This window comes from Lethenteron reissneri, chromosome 47 (genome assembly GCF_015708825.2).
Source record: "Lethenteron reissneri isolate LAM-NWPU_2019-01 chromosome 47, ASM1570882v1, whole genome shotgun sequence".
Taxonomy (NCBI): Eukaryota; Metazoa; Chordata; class Hyperoartia; order Petromyzontiformes; family Petromyzontidae; genus Lethenteron; species Lethenteron reissneri.
The window spans coordinates 11424001-11441594 of record NC_083825.1 but is presented as its reverse complement, the minus strand read 5'-3'; the positions used below and the strand labels follow the sequence as shown (position 1 = coordinate 11441594).

General features: G+C 47.6%; 1 protein-coding gene across 8 annotated transcripts in view; it reads left to right on the top strand.

Annotated features, from left to right (window-relative positions):
- The first annotated feature begins 6174 nt into the window (after nucleotides 1–6174).
- STING1 (stimulator of interferon response cGAMP interactor 1) overlaps nucleotides 6175–17594 on the top strand; it is a 28622-nt gene continuing 17202 nt past the window's right edge. The window contains exons 1-4 of one of the 8 annotated variants that reach the window (XM_061571229.1): nucleotides 6175–6403; nucleotides 7169–7239; nucleotides 9957–10211; nucleotides 12268–12469. In XM_061571229.1, the coding sequence (XP_061427213.1) occupies nucleotides 9982–10211; nucleotides 12268–12469 (432 nt within the window). In that variant the 5' untranslated portion in view covers nucleotides 6175–6403; nucleotides 7169–7239; nucleotides 9957–9981. Of the gene's footprint in view, nucleotides 6404–6858; nucleotides 7275–7366; nucleotides 7803–9956; nucleotides 10212–12267; nucleotides 12470–17594 lie in introns of those variants that run through there. The other 7 variants (XM_061571230.1, XM_061571231.1, XM_061571234.1 and 4 more) reach the window with 7 other exon arrangements.

Genomic DNA, 17594 nt, shown 5'->3' with positions numbered 1-17594 from the left:
GCCCCTCGCTGGGGGTCACAACACACATCCCCTGTCACGTTTTAACAACCCCCAACAATACGATGCATAGCCGCAGCTCGCTGCGCACAGCAGTTGTATCGGGGGAATTTTTAACCCATAGTTGACCAAGACACATTGCTCACACACACCAACTCGCAATGCAACCCCTGGCCGCAAGAGCGACGCCACTTGGCGGAATTTTACGACCCCATCCCTCAACACTCGCAATTTCCGATGAACATACACGCAATCTCGTGTGCACGAACACCCATACAACCAAAATTTAGGGTCCCCCACGAATTGACCAATTTCCGAACAGGTACGCACAACTAATAACAATCCCGAACCCAATGATCCAAACAATGCACCGCATCCGTACAGAAAGACAGTCTATACAGTACGTGCAGTCAGCATATCGCGATTACAAGCAGCAAAGTTCCACACAGGTCGTACATTATGCACAATCGCAAGCAGAGCTGCAGGCAGACAACACACCATTAACCCTGTCGCACCGTGCAGCAAAAAAAATTATCAAAATAACCACGTCGCACACAGCAACCCACGGGATAGTAACAGCGCGGGACACTCGACGTAACCGAATTAATAATTAACCTCCCCATCAAGATAACATCCCCATGCCGCAACGCATAACCACTATTTGACACAGAGCAACACAAGCAGACAGCCCGTCCATCCTCACGCACACACACATCCCGACCTGCGCTCCGCACGCTCGAGACATACAACAATCGCACCCCGGCACAAGCAAGATGGGTGAGGTGTGTGTTAGGGCCGAGTGCATATCGTGACGACTCGCCCGGGGCTGCAGCGAGCAGAGGACGGCAGGGTGGTGACTTGAGACGCCTCGAAGAACTCGGACGGTGAGCGCGGCATCCTCCCGCGACTGCTCCGGTGTCTCGCACACAAGCCAGGACGGGGGTACTCCCGCCCCGGCAGCAGCAGCGTCGGCGCCCTCTCCTTGCGGCTCCTTCCCGCAAAACAGCTGCTCAGCAGCAGGATGCACACCACGCGGCGCCTCCGAGATGGCAGCGCATGGCCGCCTCTTCGCCGCAATGTTCAAGATGGCGGCGGCTTCCCGCCGCGGCGGCGACAAGATGGCGGCTTCCCGCCGTTCGTCCGCGACCACACCCCAGATGGCGGCGTCCTGCCGCGTGTCGGAGAGGGCGGGAAGCGTCGCAGAGGCCCCAATGGCGGACGGCTCGGCCCCACCCGAAGGCACCCCGCTCAAAGGCCCGCCGCGTGGCCGATCCGGCATCGTCGCTGGCGCCACCAGGATGACAAAATCCAGCAGAACGGCCCGCAGCGAATCAAGCTGGATTGCCACGTGTCGCCAGCCGTCCTCAGCGCCCGTCGACGCAGACGGCCCGGCCGCCCCGACGACATCTTGTACTCCTGTCGTGTCGCTCGCCGCCACTTCGCCCACGCCTTCCATGGACGGGACCGCCACCGCCAGAGGAAGGTCCTCTTCATCTTCTGAAGATGGTGCAGGTATATTCTTTTTCTTGAGATGTTTCGACATCTCGTTCCACTTCTTACTCCAGTGTAATAAAAGACTCCGTTAGGCACTGCTAGTCTCCGCTTGTCTTTTATTCAGGTTCTTCTCCGCACCCCACTGGTCTCCTCCACGGACCAGCGTCGTCTCTCGCGCGCCCCACGCACGCGCTTCCTCCTCAGCTCCTCCACTCGTCCTCACACCCCGCTGGTCCTGACGAGGGACCAGCGTCTCCTCTCGCGTGCCACGCACGCTCCTCTCGCGTGCCCCGCACGCTCCTCTCGCGTGCCCCGCAGGCTCCTCTGTCAGCTCCTTCTCCCGCTCCGCACACCGCTGGCCGACGGTGTGCCGAAGCCCCATCAGCCACGTGGCTGATGGCGCGGCGGCCACCCAACGTGGTCCCGCTTCTTCACTCCATCAAATGGCCCCGATCTCTTCCGGGCTCCCCTCTATATCATCTCTCCCACGTGACCCTGACTCCTCCCTTCCGGGTCGTCAGATCCGGACTTCCCATACTGCCCTGGTGGCTCCACCTCCATTCACCTCGCTTTCCATTGGAGCCGAGGTGAACGGCGGCCCCTCTCACATGCCCCCCATACCGGGCTCCGCCCCCAATACCCCGGGTCGTATGATTGGGCCAGAGTCCAGCAGCAACCCCATTTACGCTCGCATTTCACATGTTAAACACGTAAAAGAAAATGTCCCCCGTGAGCTCGACTGAACGCGCATCACTTGGCAGGGTCCGCCCCCCCCCCCCCCACGCAATTAGCGTGAGTTGGTATGGTCGTTGGCGCGCAATAAATAAATAAATATAGCTACATCCCACTAAATCGCTAATTTGACATCACTCCACATGAGGCCCCATCCGCCTCAGTAATATTCATGAGTGGGTGTATTTTTACACTAACACAGAGGAAGGTCGAGCTGAATTAAATAATTTATTACGCAAATATGGCGTTTCTTTACAGAAAGTGACGGTAAAAAATGTATATATGCAGTACACTGCTATATCCGTATGTTACGTCACTGCAAAAGAGCTCCCCCCCCCCCCGCCATCATTAGTAATCATGAGCGGGTGGATACACTCCCGCAGAAGAAGGTCGAGCGGAAGAAATATTTTTACATAAATTCGCTTTAAATTTTACGTTTCTTTATTGAAAAAGTTAATCAAATAAATAATTATACACAGCAACAACGTGTTTTTGGTGTCATTATTTCTTTCTTCAGCACTTAAAACAAAAGGTAAGTTTACAATCACACAAGAAAACGTAAATGTACATTCTTGATTTGAAGCTTTCGTGACTGCAGGAATCCATACTCTTTGGTTCTTTCGGTAAAGTCACGTAGGTATAAAATTAAATAAATTACGACATTTTGATCGCAACACAAGCAGTCGTCCTCAGGCGGAAAAATATAATCCAGCAGTGGAACTGCTGAACAAGCGAGAGAGCAGTTACAAGGTTATATATGTGGCGATGGTCAAGCAAGCGGGGTCTGAGATGGAAAGGAACTCCATCCACGGACATAAGCACGTCAGTTGTGTTAATGGGGCAGATTAGGGAGAGAGGGATTAGGGAGGGAGATTAGCATGAATGAGCTTCCGTCGCCACATAAGAGTATCATGTCCGCATATGCGCACAACAGCAGTGTTAATGAGAGATTAGCACCATGAGAGTGCAATCCAAAGGACGTGAACATGAGAGTTGCAATCCAAAAGGCAATCCAAAGGATTGCCTTTTGTGAATATTAAACTTAACCCTAATGATATTTTGGTGAGTTTTGATGTGATTTCGCTATTCACTAAGGTTCCAGTGAGCGAGTCGCTTAAATTACTTGATACACTGGTAAAGAATAGAGGTTTACCAAAAAATATTCCGAAACTCGCTGACCATTGTTTAAATAACACTTACTTCTTATGGAGAGGCGAATTTTTTAAACAAAGGGAGGGAGCAGCAATGGGCTCTCCTTTATCTCCTGCTATAGCAAATTTGTACATGGAAAACTTTTAAACCAGAGCACTTGCCTCGAGCACATTAAAACCATTCTTTTGGTTTAGATATGTGGATGACACTTTGGTTGTCTGGCCACATGGTAAAAATACACTTAACGATTTTCGAAACCATCTCAATGCACAAAACCCTGCCATTCAGTTCACCATGGAAATGGAGGTGAATAACACACTCCCGTTCCTGGATATTTTACTTGGGCATGGCCTAAATGGTAAAATAACACACAGCGTTTACAGAAAGCAAACGCACACTGATGCCTATCTGAATGCAGATTCGCATCATCACCCAGCTCAGAAATCCTCTCTTATCAAGACGCTCATACATCGGGCTAAAACAGTGTCAGATGGTGAAAGTCTAGTGAGAGAGATTAAACATGTTAAAGAAGCACTAAGACAGAATGGCTACAATAATGCTCAAATTAACAGCACTAAATGCCAAATCACGATCGCAAAGCAACACTGCTGAAAGCGATCAGATTATTAAAACATTAACCCGTAAAAACAAAGTTTTTCACTATAAATCCTTTATATGCGTGTTCAATGGGCCACAACCCAGCCCACATTGGTCTTTGAAACGGGCGGCTAGAGTCCTCTCGTCCTCTGGCTTGAGATGGCTGCCACCTATGGGTCAGATGATTAACTGCCGCCATTAAGCAATTGGTAATTAAATATAAAAACATTTGTACCTAAAAAGTGTAAAATTTTGGAAAAAAAATTTCACGAAATTAAATTGTCACGCACAACGAGTCTGTTTGCAAAATGTCAGCTCGATTGGGTAACGGGAAGTGGGTTAAAAAACGACCGAAAGATTTGCACGGTCGTAAGCTCGCAAGCAAGCAAGTGAACTTAATATAAAGGATTAAAAAAATTAACCCGTAAAAACAAAGTTTTTCACTATAAATCCTTTATATGCGTGGCGGCTAGAGTCCTCTCGTCCTCTGGCTTGAGATGGCTGCCACCTATGGGTCAGATGATTGTCTGCCACCATTAAGCAATTGGTAATTAAATATAAAAAAAATTCCTAAAAAGTGTAAACATTTGGAAAAAAAAATTCACGAAAATGTATTGTCACGCACAACGAGTCTGTGTGCAAAATGTCAGCTCGATTGGATCACGGGAAGTGGGTTAAAAAACGACCGAAAGATTTGCACAGTCGTAAGCGCGCAAGCAAGCAAGTGAACTTAATATAAAGGATTTAAAAATACCATTTATCTCAGGAGTAACTGACAAATTAGCCCGTGTTTTGCAAAAGCAAAACATTACAGTAAGATTTGGTACAGTACACAAAATTCAACAACTAGTAACTTGCACTAAAAACGAATTACCTAAATTATCCACAGAAGGTGTATACCGGATTAATTGTTTATGTGGCAGATGCTATATTGGACAGACAGGGCGTAACATTAGTGTAAGAATAAAAGAACACCAGAGAAATATTAAACTATCGCAAACACAACTGTCGGCATTGGCAAAACATGCTTGCCAACAGGGACACTCAATTGATTTTGACAACGTTGAAGTGTTGTGTAAAACTAGTTACTACTGGCAAAGACTAATTAGAGAATCCATTGAAATTGAGAGAAACAAAAATAACTTTAATCGCTCAGACAGCCACAGGCTTAGTGCGGCCTGGAAGCGTATTATTAAATAAGATACATTACAATTCCTTATAGGGGAAACAAACACGAACTGATTACTAACGTAGCATAATCACAATAAAACACATTAAAACTGATTACTAATCTACAACTCGCATCGAAACAACTGCCTGATTACTAATCTAGTATGTAATTACAATAACCCCCCCCCCTCAAATCGTTGCACCTGATGAGTTAATGAGTTAACGATGACGTCACCCTGCTGCTGCAGAGCCTCACCATTCTGGCGAATTGCCCGATGATGCTGGATGCAATTACCAGCGAAACGTCGTACTCAAATTGTAAATGTTGTGGTTTCACGTTTCAACACACCGGTGGGCTAAAGCAGTGAACTATTTGTCTTTTTGTCAACATGACACTTTTTTACTGATTGGCCGTGTCGGGTGGTGGAGGGTTACGACACATTTATAAATAACGCGATCTAAACCCAAAAACGTTGATTATGAAAATTAGTTTTGCCTGTATTGAAACGGCTGTACGCCGTATGGACCTGAAAACTCTATTTCCCTGTACAAGAATGCAGGTAAACCGTATGGGTTGACAGGTATGCATTACATATGATTTAAAACATAATTTGGCAAGATTCCAAATTTGGAAATTAACAATATGGGTTTAATTTATGACCAGCATTACTCGTTAGAAGGGCAGGTGGGAAAAGAGGTAGGACCCCTATTGGTGCAATTCAATATATTTTTCCGACAATTACTGTACACGAATGCAATACAAGTGCTGACAGAATTGGCATGGGGGACAACGCCTCGGCAAGGCCCGTCCTGTACTCTGGCCCTCGCCTCTCTGTAGAGTGAGTAGAATCGCCAGTGGCCGCCGTGAGCAAGTGTTGCCCATTCGAAATTAAAGACTCGGAAATTCCACGTTCGAGTGGCGGGGGCCGTGTGAATCCACGCCGCGCGCCCACGCACCTGCTCAAGGCGCGTCGTGTCCTGATTGGTCAACGCGCGGGACTGCGTGGTTCCGTCATGACGTCTGGCGCAAGCTCCCATTGGGGAACAGCGACGGGAGCACTGTGAGAAAGGCGATGCGTGTGAGCGGCAGACACCCCGCCACTGTCACTCCGTGTGACCAGCAGAGACACTCCACCACCGCCGACCTGTCATACTCGCAGTAGCAGCGGCTTTTGGTTGACCATCAAACAAAGGCGGTCACCGCGTGTATCGCGCGCTTGCAGGTGCGCTTCTGACGTCGTCTCAAACGCTCTTCCTTCCGGTATGAGGACGCCACTGGAGCTATGCAATTGAAATGGTTCGATAGAGGCGCACACACCGAATTTGGGAGGCAACACTTTATTACTCAACACGCGATGACACGGTACATAGGGTGGTGACCCCCGTCCTATTCTCGCTAGCACACACTGACGCTCGCTAACACCGACACACTGACACGACTCGCGTGACCAAGCCAGGAGGGCTGCTGCTTGTCCACGCTGACTTGAGGCTTGACTCTTCTCTTCCCGAGGCGTCTTCATCCCAGCCGGGTTCAGCCAGAGCGCCGCGGCCTCACGCGACCCCCGCGGTTCTGACCCACGGCCTCCAGACCCCCCCGACCCGGCCGTGACGTCACTTCCGCATGCACCCGTAGTGACGTCATGCGTGTGGGTGTCGGCCCCCACGGTATTGACGTCATTAGACAATTTTTAATTATCTAAGATTGAAAACTCGTATTCTTAGGTTTTTTCGGTAAAGTCGCGTAGGTAAAAACATTAAAAAGTAAAATAAAATAAAAACTCATTTACTTGATACAGCTGTCGTGGCTGTGACGGTACCACCTGAAGACGGAAGCTTGTGTTGCCTCCGAAACGTCGTGATTTTTATTTTATTTAACTTTTTAATGTTTTTACCTACGTGACTTTACCGATAAAAAAATAAGAATATGAATCATTGCAGTCACGAAAGCTTCAAATCTAGAATTGAAAACTCGTTTCTTTAGAACTGCTTGTGTTTCGTTGTCCTCACCCGCCCGCACCATACCTAGCGCGGTTGGCTGCGTGCGGTGCGTAAGAAGATCAACGCACGGAACACACCGCGCGTCTCGTCGCCACCGCGGTAGGAGCCACGCAAAACAACAGCCTCAGCACGTGGTGAGACGCGAGCCTCGCCGCGCGCACGTGCGAGCGGCGAGCGAGAGACCGCGCGCGCGCGCGCTAGTGCGCGTGCGCGACACCAGCGCAGCTGTTGCTGTCTCGTGCGCCGGCGAAGGGGTCGCACAGCTGCTGCGCGGTGTCGGCAGGGCGCGGCTGCGTTGATGAGCGAGTGGCGGCGCGCAGCCGGTCAAGGATGAGGCATAGGTCGGGGGGAGGGGGGCGAGACGGCCTTCCCCCGTGCGCTTCACAGTAGGCCGAGGGCAGTGGTGTTACCCCATCGTGTGCACAGTCTTGGGTTTGCTCTTCCTCTCTCCTCGCCCCTCTTCACTGGAAAGAACTGCCTTGCACGTCAAACAATCACACTTTTTCACGACCTTCCGAGCTTCTCTTAAGCCTTTTCGGGGAACTCCCCAAGAGATCTACTGCATGTTGTCGTGACTGGCAAGGCGACGTGGAGGCGACACTGACACTGTCCGCAGGACGACGCCGCAGCCTTCCGGGTGCTTCTTGTTTGTTGATCGCGTGGTGCGTGCACAGGTCACATTTCGTTTACGCGGAAATTCAATGTCGTTATGTGGACATACATTTTTATTGCGTTTTCGCAAACCGGACGTTCGTAAATCGAGGGATAACCCGCATTAAGTAATCGCGATTACTTTGGTCGAATGATCGATTATTGGAATGGAAAAGCCAGGGGGTTTCGTTAAAGGGCAGGTGTCACTACCTTCACCACCACGTGCGTCGCCTGTAAGGGTGTGGAAGTGTGTGAAGGGAGGTTCACTTACTCAGGAGCAAAGACAAAGATCCCCCGTATAGCCTCAACAGACTGTGCTAGGGCAAGTGCTGTGAGCGAGTAGCACCTATGAAGGCCGAGACGGCACACGAGGCGGTTGGGTGGTCAGCTCCACGCCCTTTGTCTTACTAGTGGCGATGTTTGCACACCGCACCTGCAGCAGAGAGACACGACGCACCAGCATATCACACGTGCCAGGCCTCCTTTTATTTAGACTGAAGAAATGCGATGAGCTATGTTTTTCACAGATGTCCAGTAGGGGCAGGTCATGAGGAGCGGTCAGCATACCTGTCAACCCATATGGTTTACCCGTATTCTAGTACAGGGAAATTGAGTTTTCAGGTCCGTACGGCGTACAGTCGTTTCTATACGGGAAAAAAAATGTTGTTCGTCTATTTGTGTTTCTCCCTTGTGATGGGACTTTGTAGGAAGAACGTTGAGATTTATAAGGGCACGGGGTGACCAATCAGATCTAAATTGGCCTGTAATAAGGTAGGCACTGATAAGGGGTTGACAGGTACGGGTCAGGGAGCGGGTGGTCGTGGCATTCTGAGACCCGTGCGAGACCGGTGTCCGATTCGTCTCCTCCCAACTCCTCTACATTCAGTAAACGCGATTCTTATTTTCCATAATCGAGAGTAAATTGTTCGACTAATTGATTCGTGAGAAATTAATCGATTGCTGGGGTACTTATAAGTAATCGGTGAGAACTAAACGGATACGCACATCCATAGCTGAGAGTTGAGATCTCATCTCATAGAGGTCTCATATTGGAGAGCCCAAAAGAGATATCAAAGGTGTCTCATATTGGAGAGCCCAAAAAAGATATCAAAGGTGTCTCATATTGGAGAGCTCTCAGTGATTTCAGCATTGGTATAATGTCATATAGGTCTCATATTTGGGAGATCTCATTTGAGATATAAGATCCAGGATTTCAAACATATAAGATCTAAGCTTTGAGATATCTGAGTTTTGAGATGTGAGTTATGTTGTGCTATGAAAATGGTCATCGCCTTAACTTAGTTGATACCTATCGTTTCCTTAGGGACTTATTATTGATCATAATGTTTTAAAATCTGTACTTATGCACCACTGCCAACGTATCACAACACATTTTTGTTATCTGAGCCTTTTAGATCAGGGCTTTGAGATCTTAGCTCTGAGATCTATTCACAAGCTAATTAACATGAACACTAGTCATCTCATCATTTAACTCCATCTTTGCCTCTTGGCTACATATTTATCATTTCACTACGTATGTCTGTCTCATATTTGAACGTTGAGATTTATAAGGGTACGGGTTGACCAATATGGTCTGAATTGGTCTGTAATAAGGTAGGCACTGAAAAGGAGGTGACAGATATAAGTTCTAACCCTCTGGGATGCAGTTGTTTTTCCTCAAACATTTGTTTAGTTCTTTCTCTGATTAATAGTTCCTTCGTTACTGACCTTCATGTTCACGTGATTTCTTATTTTAAATTTGGTGACCAAAGTAACTCTTGCAAATTAGACTAATCCTGATATTTTAAGTTCTCACCCGGTAAAACAATAAACGCCAACTTGAGACCCTGAGAGCCGTTACAATTCTTATCAGATGAGCTGTCTCGGGGTTTCCGGCAGTAGAACATTATTGGAAAAATGCAGGGCTCCGCCATATTGAGTCAGCACTGTACAGGTTGGTCCAGATGTCTTGTGACCCCAATTCTATTCTGTAAAACTAGATTTTTTTAAAGTGACATTTATTTCAACAGACATGAATATGCAAAGAAAATAACGTGAGGGGCCAATTAATTTTGGGTCACAAGATATCTGCACCACCCTGCACTGTACAGCACACACGTGTGCTCACTCATTGTGCTTTCCCTAACAATGTTAATTTTGCACAGGATTTGAGATAAAGCGTCTGAACACATGGATACGGAGGAGAACTTCGACATGATTCCAGCCCCGCGCGGACACATAAAGCAATATGCTGCAACGGTCATTTCATTCCTCGTTTTGGTAGTCACCCTTTTTATCTTCAGAGATGACCCGATTATTGTAATCCAAGCCTTTGCTCAGGCTTTCATTCTTCAGATAATAACGACCACTATTACAAGCATCTTCTACTTCATGGAGGAGAGGAAGCATCTCAAAACCAGGTAATTATTTCTCCAGGAATCTTGGCGTTATTGCCACGTGTCAATGTGAAAGACACGTTAGTGTTATAGTTTGCAGCATCTGTATTACTGTACTTGGACAATAGTGTATGCTTATTTTCAGTGAAAGTTATGATAGCTTCACCTTACGAATTATTTTGGTTCTTGAGCTTCCGTTGCCGCATAGGCTCATCATGCAAATCTCCCTCCCTAATCCCACATTAACACAACTGAAGTGATTTAAAGCTTTCGTGACTGCAGGCATTCATGTTCTTGGTTCTTTCGGTAAAGTCACGTAGAAGGGAAATAATTAAATAATACAATTATAAAACAATAAAAATTATCACGATGTTTTGACTGAAACACAAGCAATCATTACCTGATGATGATCACCTGATGATGATTGCTTGTGTTGCAGTCGAAATGTCGTGAGAATTTTTTTTGTTTTCTATTTTTATTATTTTATTATTTCCCTTCTACGTGACTTTACCGAAAGAACCAAGAATACAACTGAGGTGCTTACGTCAGGGGGTGGAATTCCTTTCCAGCTCAGACCCCATTTGCTTGCCCATTGCCACATATATAACCTTGTTGTAGCTGCTCTCTCGTTAGTTCAGCAGTTCCACTGCTGGATTATATTTTTTCCTCCTGAGAACGACCGCTTGTGTTGCGATTGAAACGTCGTGATTTATTTTATTTTATACCTACGTGACTTTACCGAAAGAACCAAAGAGTATGGATTCCTGCAGTCACGAAAGCTTCAAATCAAGATTGAAAATACTGTAGGTGACGGCTTAATTTATTTGGGCAGCCGTGCATCTGGACAAGAGTCCTCAAGAAGCATTATGCAGCTGTGCTTGCAGAATGCCCGGTACGGTGAAGGGGGTGGCTTCTTACTGGTCAAACCTCTCGCAGCTAAGGTTTGAAGGCTGGCCATGTGCATTGGTGGCGAGTGGCGTCCGACAGGTCTGTATAGTCTTCATTGAGTACCAGTAGCGTAACTCGCGTGGGGGCAGGGGGGTGCCTTGGCCCCTCCTGGTGGCCAAAACAATGAGTTGGTGCCCTCTTGACGACCACCATGAGATATGTTTTCAACAGCAGTGTAAAAGAACAAAAACGTATTTAAAACGCGGTTTAAATTTATTTTATGAAAATGTAAAAAAATGCAATTAGGCAAGATATATAGCCTATGTCCGACTGTGCGAGACGAATCAAACATTGGGGCCCAACCTGACTGTTTGCCGCACCCCCTGAGCTGATAATATACTTACTGCACCACTGATGAGTACCGTGCTTGGTGCACTGGGCTGGGTTGCTACAGCAGCAGGGTACGTTGTTGGCCACACTCTGCCCTCTTTAATAGTAACGTTATCCACCGCAGTTCATACAACTACTCAAGGAATCTTGACGTGTAAGCGGCCAGCTGTCCACTATGGAACAGCTGCAGGATCGGGCTAAAGCAAGCAACGACAAAGGAGTACTGCTGATATTGGCTGTGCCTGGCTTCGCTAATGTAGAAGCCGTGTATGGGTTCACGGAACACACCTGCTCTTGCAAATAATGGAACCATACACATTCATGTGTTTGTCATTGGTGGGTTAGAACCTGATTAATCTGCTCGGCTCACTTTGGAGCTTTATGGCATGATGCCTTTGGCCCTCCTGTAACATATGATTCGTGGCTGGGTCGATGCTGCTGGGTAGATGGATCTCCCACCATTTTGCCTAGTGAATTGGTGCAAAAACATGTAGGAGAGCATTGACAAAGTGTGCATGAATTGGGTCCTTAGTCCTACGTCTCGGTATCTAATCTGGGCTTTATTTGAAGGTATCTATGTCCGTCTTGCATTTTGTGATTTTTTGTTAATTTTCCAAATGTCCCATTGTTTCATTGGCTATGAGTGACATGTCTTTATTGATTGAAAAAAAACCCATCTGTTAGGAAAAGGGGTCATTATCCTCAGTCACAAAATTAACAATCTGATGGTTCTGCTCAGTTACCTTCTGCATTGTGCTCATACACACCTGTGTGCCTTATCAATATTTGTTGTTATGTGCAGGTACAGAAACAAGTGGTACAACGTGATTCAGAGCTCACTGAAACTGCCGTTCACCAAGACGGTGTTGGTGTTTGTACCGGCCATCATTATCTTTTTCGCAATAAACGCAGAGGAGGAAAAAGAAACTCCACGGACCACGATCATCTTCCACATGATGGTCTCCATCTTCACACACTGCGTGCTCTTCCTGTTAGAATTTCATGTGAGTGCTCAAATGCCCTGCGTGTGTTTGCATTGTTAAATGCACAGCGAAACCCCAGGTAGGCCAGATTGTGCATTCAGCTGCATTGAACCTCGTTAGATGTGAGTCCTTTGGTTCTTTCGGTAAAGTCATTTAGAAAGAAAATAAAATAAATAATAGAAGACGACGTTTCGATTGCAACACAAGCGCAACCGTTTTGTCAAGGTCCAATTTATGTCCTCCGGCCGCTCTCATTGACATGCTAATTTCTCTGCCCCGTCATAGAGTCGTTGTTTCTATGTGTGTCTCTGTGTGTGTCTCTCTCTATGTGTCTCTGTGTGTGTCTCTCTCTGCTTGTGTGTCTCTTTATGTGTCTCCGTGTCTGTGTTTTTTCTCTCTCTCAAATTTATCAATCTTTGGAAGAACGCAATCAACCAGGTAAAGTGTTAACTGTTGTGTTAGCCGACTCTCTGTTTTGCATTGCATTACATTTCTAAGTTTACTAGGTTTGTTTTCTCATTCATTCATACCTGATGACGGTTGCTTGTGTTGCAATCGAAATGTCGTATTCTATTATTTATTTTATTTTATTTCTACGTGACTTTACCGAAATAACCAAAGAGTAATTCCTGCAGTCACAAAAGCTTCAAATCAATTTTGACTCTTTACTTGTTCTCTGCAATAGAGGCTTTTTTTTATTTTGTTGTTGCTCTTATCATGCACCACGGATCTCCCTTGTAAAATCGCAGGGCAACTACTTAAATGGGACCATCTGTGGAACAAACCAAATAAACTCAAAACAGGGCAGCCAATAAATAGAAATCGACATGTTTAAATGTATGAATATCATACATATGAATTTATTTACATTATGTATAATTTAGAGTACATTATTTAACGTAATACTATATGCAGTAGAACACGTTAAGGTGCATACTTTGTCAAATATGTAGTTAAAGTATATTTAATGTTGATTTTAAGCTTTCGTGACTGCAGGAATCCATACTCTTTGGTTCTCTCGGTAAAGTCACGTAGGTATAAAATAAAATAAATCACGACGTTTCGATCGCAACACAAGCGGTCATCCTCAGGCAGAAAAAATACAATCCAGCAGTGGAACTGCTGAACTAGCGAGAGAGCAGCTACAACAAGGCTATACAGTATATGTGGCGATGGGCAAGCAAGCGGGGTCTGAGCTGGAAAGGAATTCCATCCCCGGACGCAAGCACCTCAGTTGTGTTAATGGGGGAGATTAGGGAGAGAGGGAAGTGAGCCTGAGAGGTGCTCATATGTCCTTTGGATTGCACCTCTCATGTTCACATGTCCTTTGGATTGCACTCTCATGCTCATATGTCCTTTGGATTGCACTCTCATGATGGTAATCTCTCATTAACACTGCTGTTGTGCGCATATGCGGGCATGATACTCTTATGCGGCGACGGAAGCTCATTCATGCTAATCTCCCTCCCTAATTCCTCTCTCCCTAATCTCCCCCATTAACACAACTGAGGTGCTTGCGTCCGGGAGCGGAATCCCTTTCCAGCTCAGACCCCGCTTGCTTGCCCATCGCCACATATATAGCCTTGTTGTAGCTGCTCTCTCGCTAGTTCAGCAGTTCCACTGCTGGATTCTATTTTTTCCGCCTGAGGACGACCGCTTGTGTTGCGATCGAAACGTGATTTATTTTATTTTATACCTACGTGACTTTACTGAAAGAACCAAACAGTATATTTAATGTATTTTGGTAATACGTTAGTGGTGGGGGATGCCTGGGAGGCGCGATAAGGGAGGGGCAGTGGGTAGTGGTCGGTGATTACCACGTGTTTTGAGTAATTGGGATAACTGATTGCTTTTCATCAAATAATCAGTAGTTGATGATTTATGTTACTGGGTACAGTGGTAAGGTGTAACTTTAGCTTGTGGGAAGGGAAGGGGTTGAGGTTCGTTAAAGAGCATGTCTAATCCAAACCCACTCAACAAAAAAAAAAACATTTGCCACAAAGTGGCAGTGACAGCACCATGGTGCTTGTACCAGGATAAGTGCACTGTGGCCACATGAAGTGTCAAATACTGAGATGACTGGCAGATGCACCACCTGTGCCCCCTACTGTACAAACGTGTTGCGTTTTAGCCACCCGGTGCTCTGATCACTGCCATGAGCATTGCTCTTCTGCTTTCCGCTGTTGTTAGAGGGCGACTGCCTCCAGCTGCCTAGTAATGTCCTCACGAGCCTCCTTCCTAGAGTCGATCTTGATACCACTGGTACCATTCATCGGCAAGTCCACGCAGATCTTCATCCTCCTGTACTACGATCTTGATACCACTGGTACCATTCATCGGCAAGTCCACGCAGATCTTCATCCTCCTGTACTACATCAGCCCATCTCTTATGTAGGTCATGCCATGCCCGATTAGCCCCCTCTATCCGACAAAACTGAAGCTGCTTGGATATGCGGTGGCTGGGTATGTGGGCTACATGACCCATCAAATGCAGCCTCGCCTGCCGGAGGAGCTCACGGATGGGAATGTGTCCAGATCTTTCAAGGATCTATGAGCTCGTCACACAATTCAATCTGTTTAAACCCAGGATGGATCGTATGCAGGCCAGCCTGAATGTTAAAACCGGCACAGATCTTCGTTCAGAGGGTCTTTGTTTTGCAAGCATAGATAAGGGAGGGACTAACTTTGGCCGAGAAGACCTGAAGCTTTGTGTGGAATGATAGGCCGGGTAACTGCCGCAGTGTTACGCAGCTGATGAAAAGATAATGCCGTTCAACTGATTTGGAGTGATACCTTTGCTGCCAAACCAGAACTGCTCATAAGCACACTACCCAGGTATGTAAATTTATCCACTCTCCACAACTGCCCCATCACTCATGGGAAGTCCAGGCAGTGGAGTGTTGAATGACACAAAATATCCAGGCAGGTGCTTAGTTTTGGTGGGACGGATGGTAAGGGCCCCATCTCTTAGTGCCATGCTCCAGGTTCAACATCAGAGCCTCCAACTCCCAAGAGTGAGCAGCAATTGTTAGATCATCAGCATACATAACATGGTTGGCCAATAGGGAGCCATCCCATGACCACAACCCAGGCATCGATTAGCCTCCCATTTTATCTGTTCCAAATAAAAATGGTACAGCCATTGAAAGCTAGAATTACGTGGTCAAAAACGGTTAAATAACGTGGGAGCCAGAGAACATTCCAATCACACCCCAAATTGAACAGGGAATGGCTCTAACTCCCGGCCAAGCAGCTTTACCTGTGAAGTACCGGTGAGGACGCTTGACACCGAGGTTGAGGCACACGTATATTTATTTCACAATACGACAGTGGGCATATAACACTCGAGGGGGTATCGACCCCCTCACCCGTATAACTCGGGATACACCCTTAGCTAACTCTGTCCTAGCCCCGAGTCCTCCACTAATGGGCTAGGGGAGGCTATCTGGCCCGACACTGGTAAGTCGGGCCCGGTACCCGGAGTTCCAGACCAGCTCTTACAAGAGCACCGGCTCTGGCTTTCGGGACCACGCCGCTGGCTCAGTCCTGTCCGGCCCTGAAAAGGACATCGAACTAGGGGAGTCCAGGGCTCTATCTAAGACGTCTTCAGTCTTCTCCCTTTAGCTTAAACATAACTCCCGAGCCCTTTGAAACATCCCCTTTTATACCCAACCCCTCCCTGAGGGGTGGGGCCCCGGGGGATCATAACGTTCGAACCAGCCCCCCCCAGGGTGTCTGGCTCGGACGTCGTAGAGGGCACCTCCTCGTGCACTTACGTAGCCCCGCCCACTGTGTTTGTTTACCATAGGCTGCCATGCATAACGGGCCCTCTCTTTAACACCCCTACATCACCCCCCCCCCCCCCCGCATAGCTTGCAGCCGTCCCGGCTGCCAACATACAAAAATGACAATAAAAGTGCATTTACACCTTGACCGCGCGTGTGCCTCACTATTTTTCAACAATAACAAGAACAGCAACAAGAACACAACAAAATGCAACAGCAAGAAGAGAAAACGACCCGACGCATCCCCCCTTGAATAAATACGAATTCTGTAAAAAAAACAACCTATATACAATTTGCAGGGAACCCACCATACACACAACACCAGGTGAACCCAACGTATGTACATTTCAATGGGCAGGGAACACACCACCCACACAACACACAATGAACACAACCTATGTACACATCTTCCGGCCTCATAACAGTCTGCGCATTTTTGCGCGCGTCCTTGCAGCGGGCCCCTCACACGGGGTAACCCCGGGTGGCGGACCGTCAGGTGGCAATTGTCCGTCCCGGAGTGAGTCCTCATCCGATGCCGCGCGACCGTCGGTATCCCCAGGAGGGGTGGTCGGGCGTGAGCCCGTCAGTCCTGATGCACCTGGAGGTGGCACGGCCGGCAAGGCATTAGGTGAGAACGACGGAGACGGACCCAGTGAGTCGGTCGACCCCCCCACACGCTTGGCCACGCATGTGTGAAGTGGGTTTGTGTACCGCAACGAAGGGTTTTAATCTAGAGGGGTGCACGAACCATCGCCGCTTCCCCCATTTAATGCGCACGCACTGTGGTCGCAAAACTTCGACCACCTCCACAGGGCCCCGCCACGGCCGCACCAGCTTAGAGGAGGTTGCCAGTGGCACTTGGGGACAGTGCAGCCAGGCCTTGTCCCCCGGCTTCCACTGTATCATGTGCGCCCGACCCAGCCTGAGGCGCTCATTCGCCTTTTGACGGAGGTCCGAGTTTAGCATTGCAGCATCCCGCGCCTCTGTTAATTTGGCCAGATTAAATTTGATGTGGTCAGCCAATTTAGTTTTCCCTTGCGGCTCGGGGATCTGCAGCTGGGCGCGCACAGGCGGGTCGGGTTCGCGACCGTACATGAGGTAAAAGGGGGAAAATCCCGTAGCTGCATGGGGTGCCATCCGGTATGCCGCCAAGACCCCTTGAATATGCAGGTCCCAGTCGGTCTGTGAGTCCGAGACCTGCTGTGACATCATTGACGTAATGGTGCGATGCAGGCGCTCGACCATCCCGTCAGTTTGCGGGTGATACGGGGAGGTACGAATTTTCTTCGTGCCTAGGAGCTCACAGACTTGTTTGAGTAATTTACCGGAAAAATTTCTGCCCTGGTCGGTTAGCAGCCGCT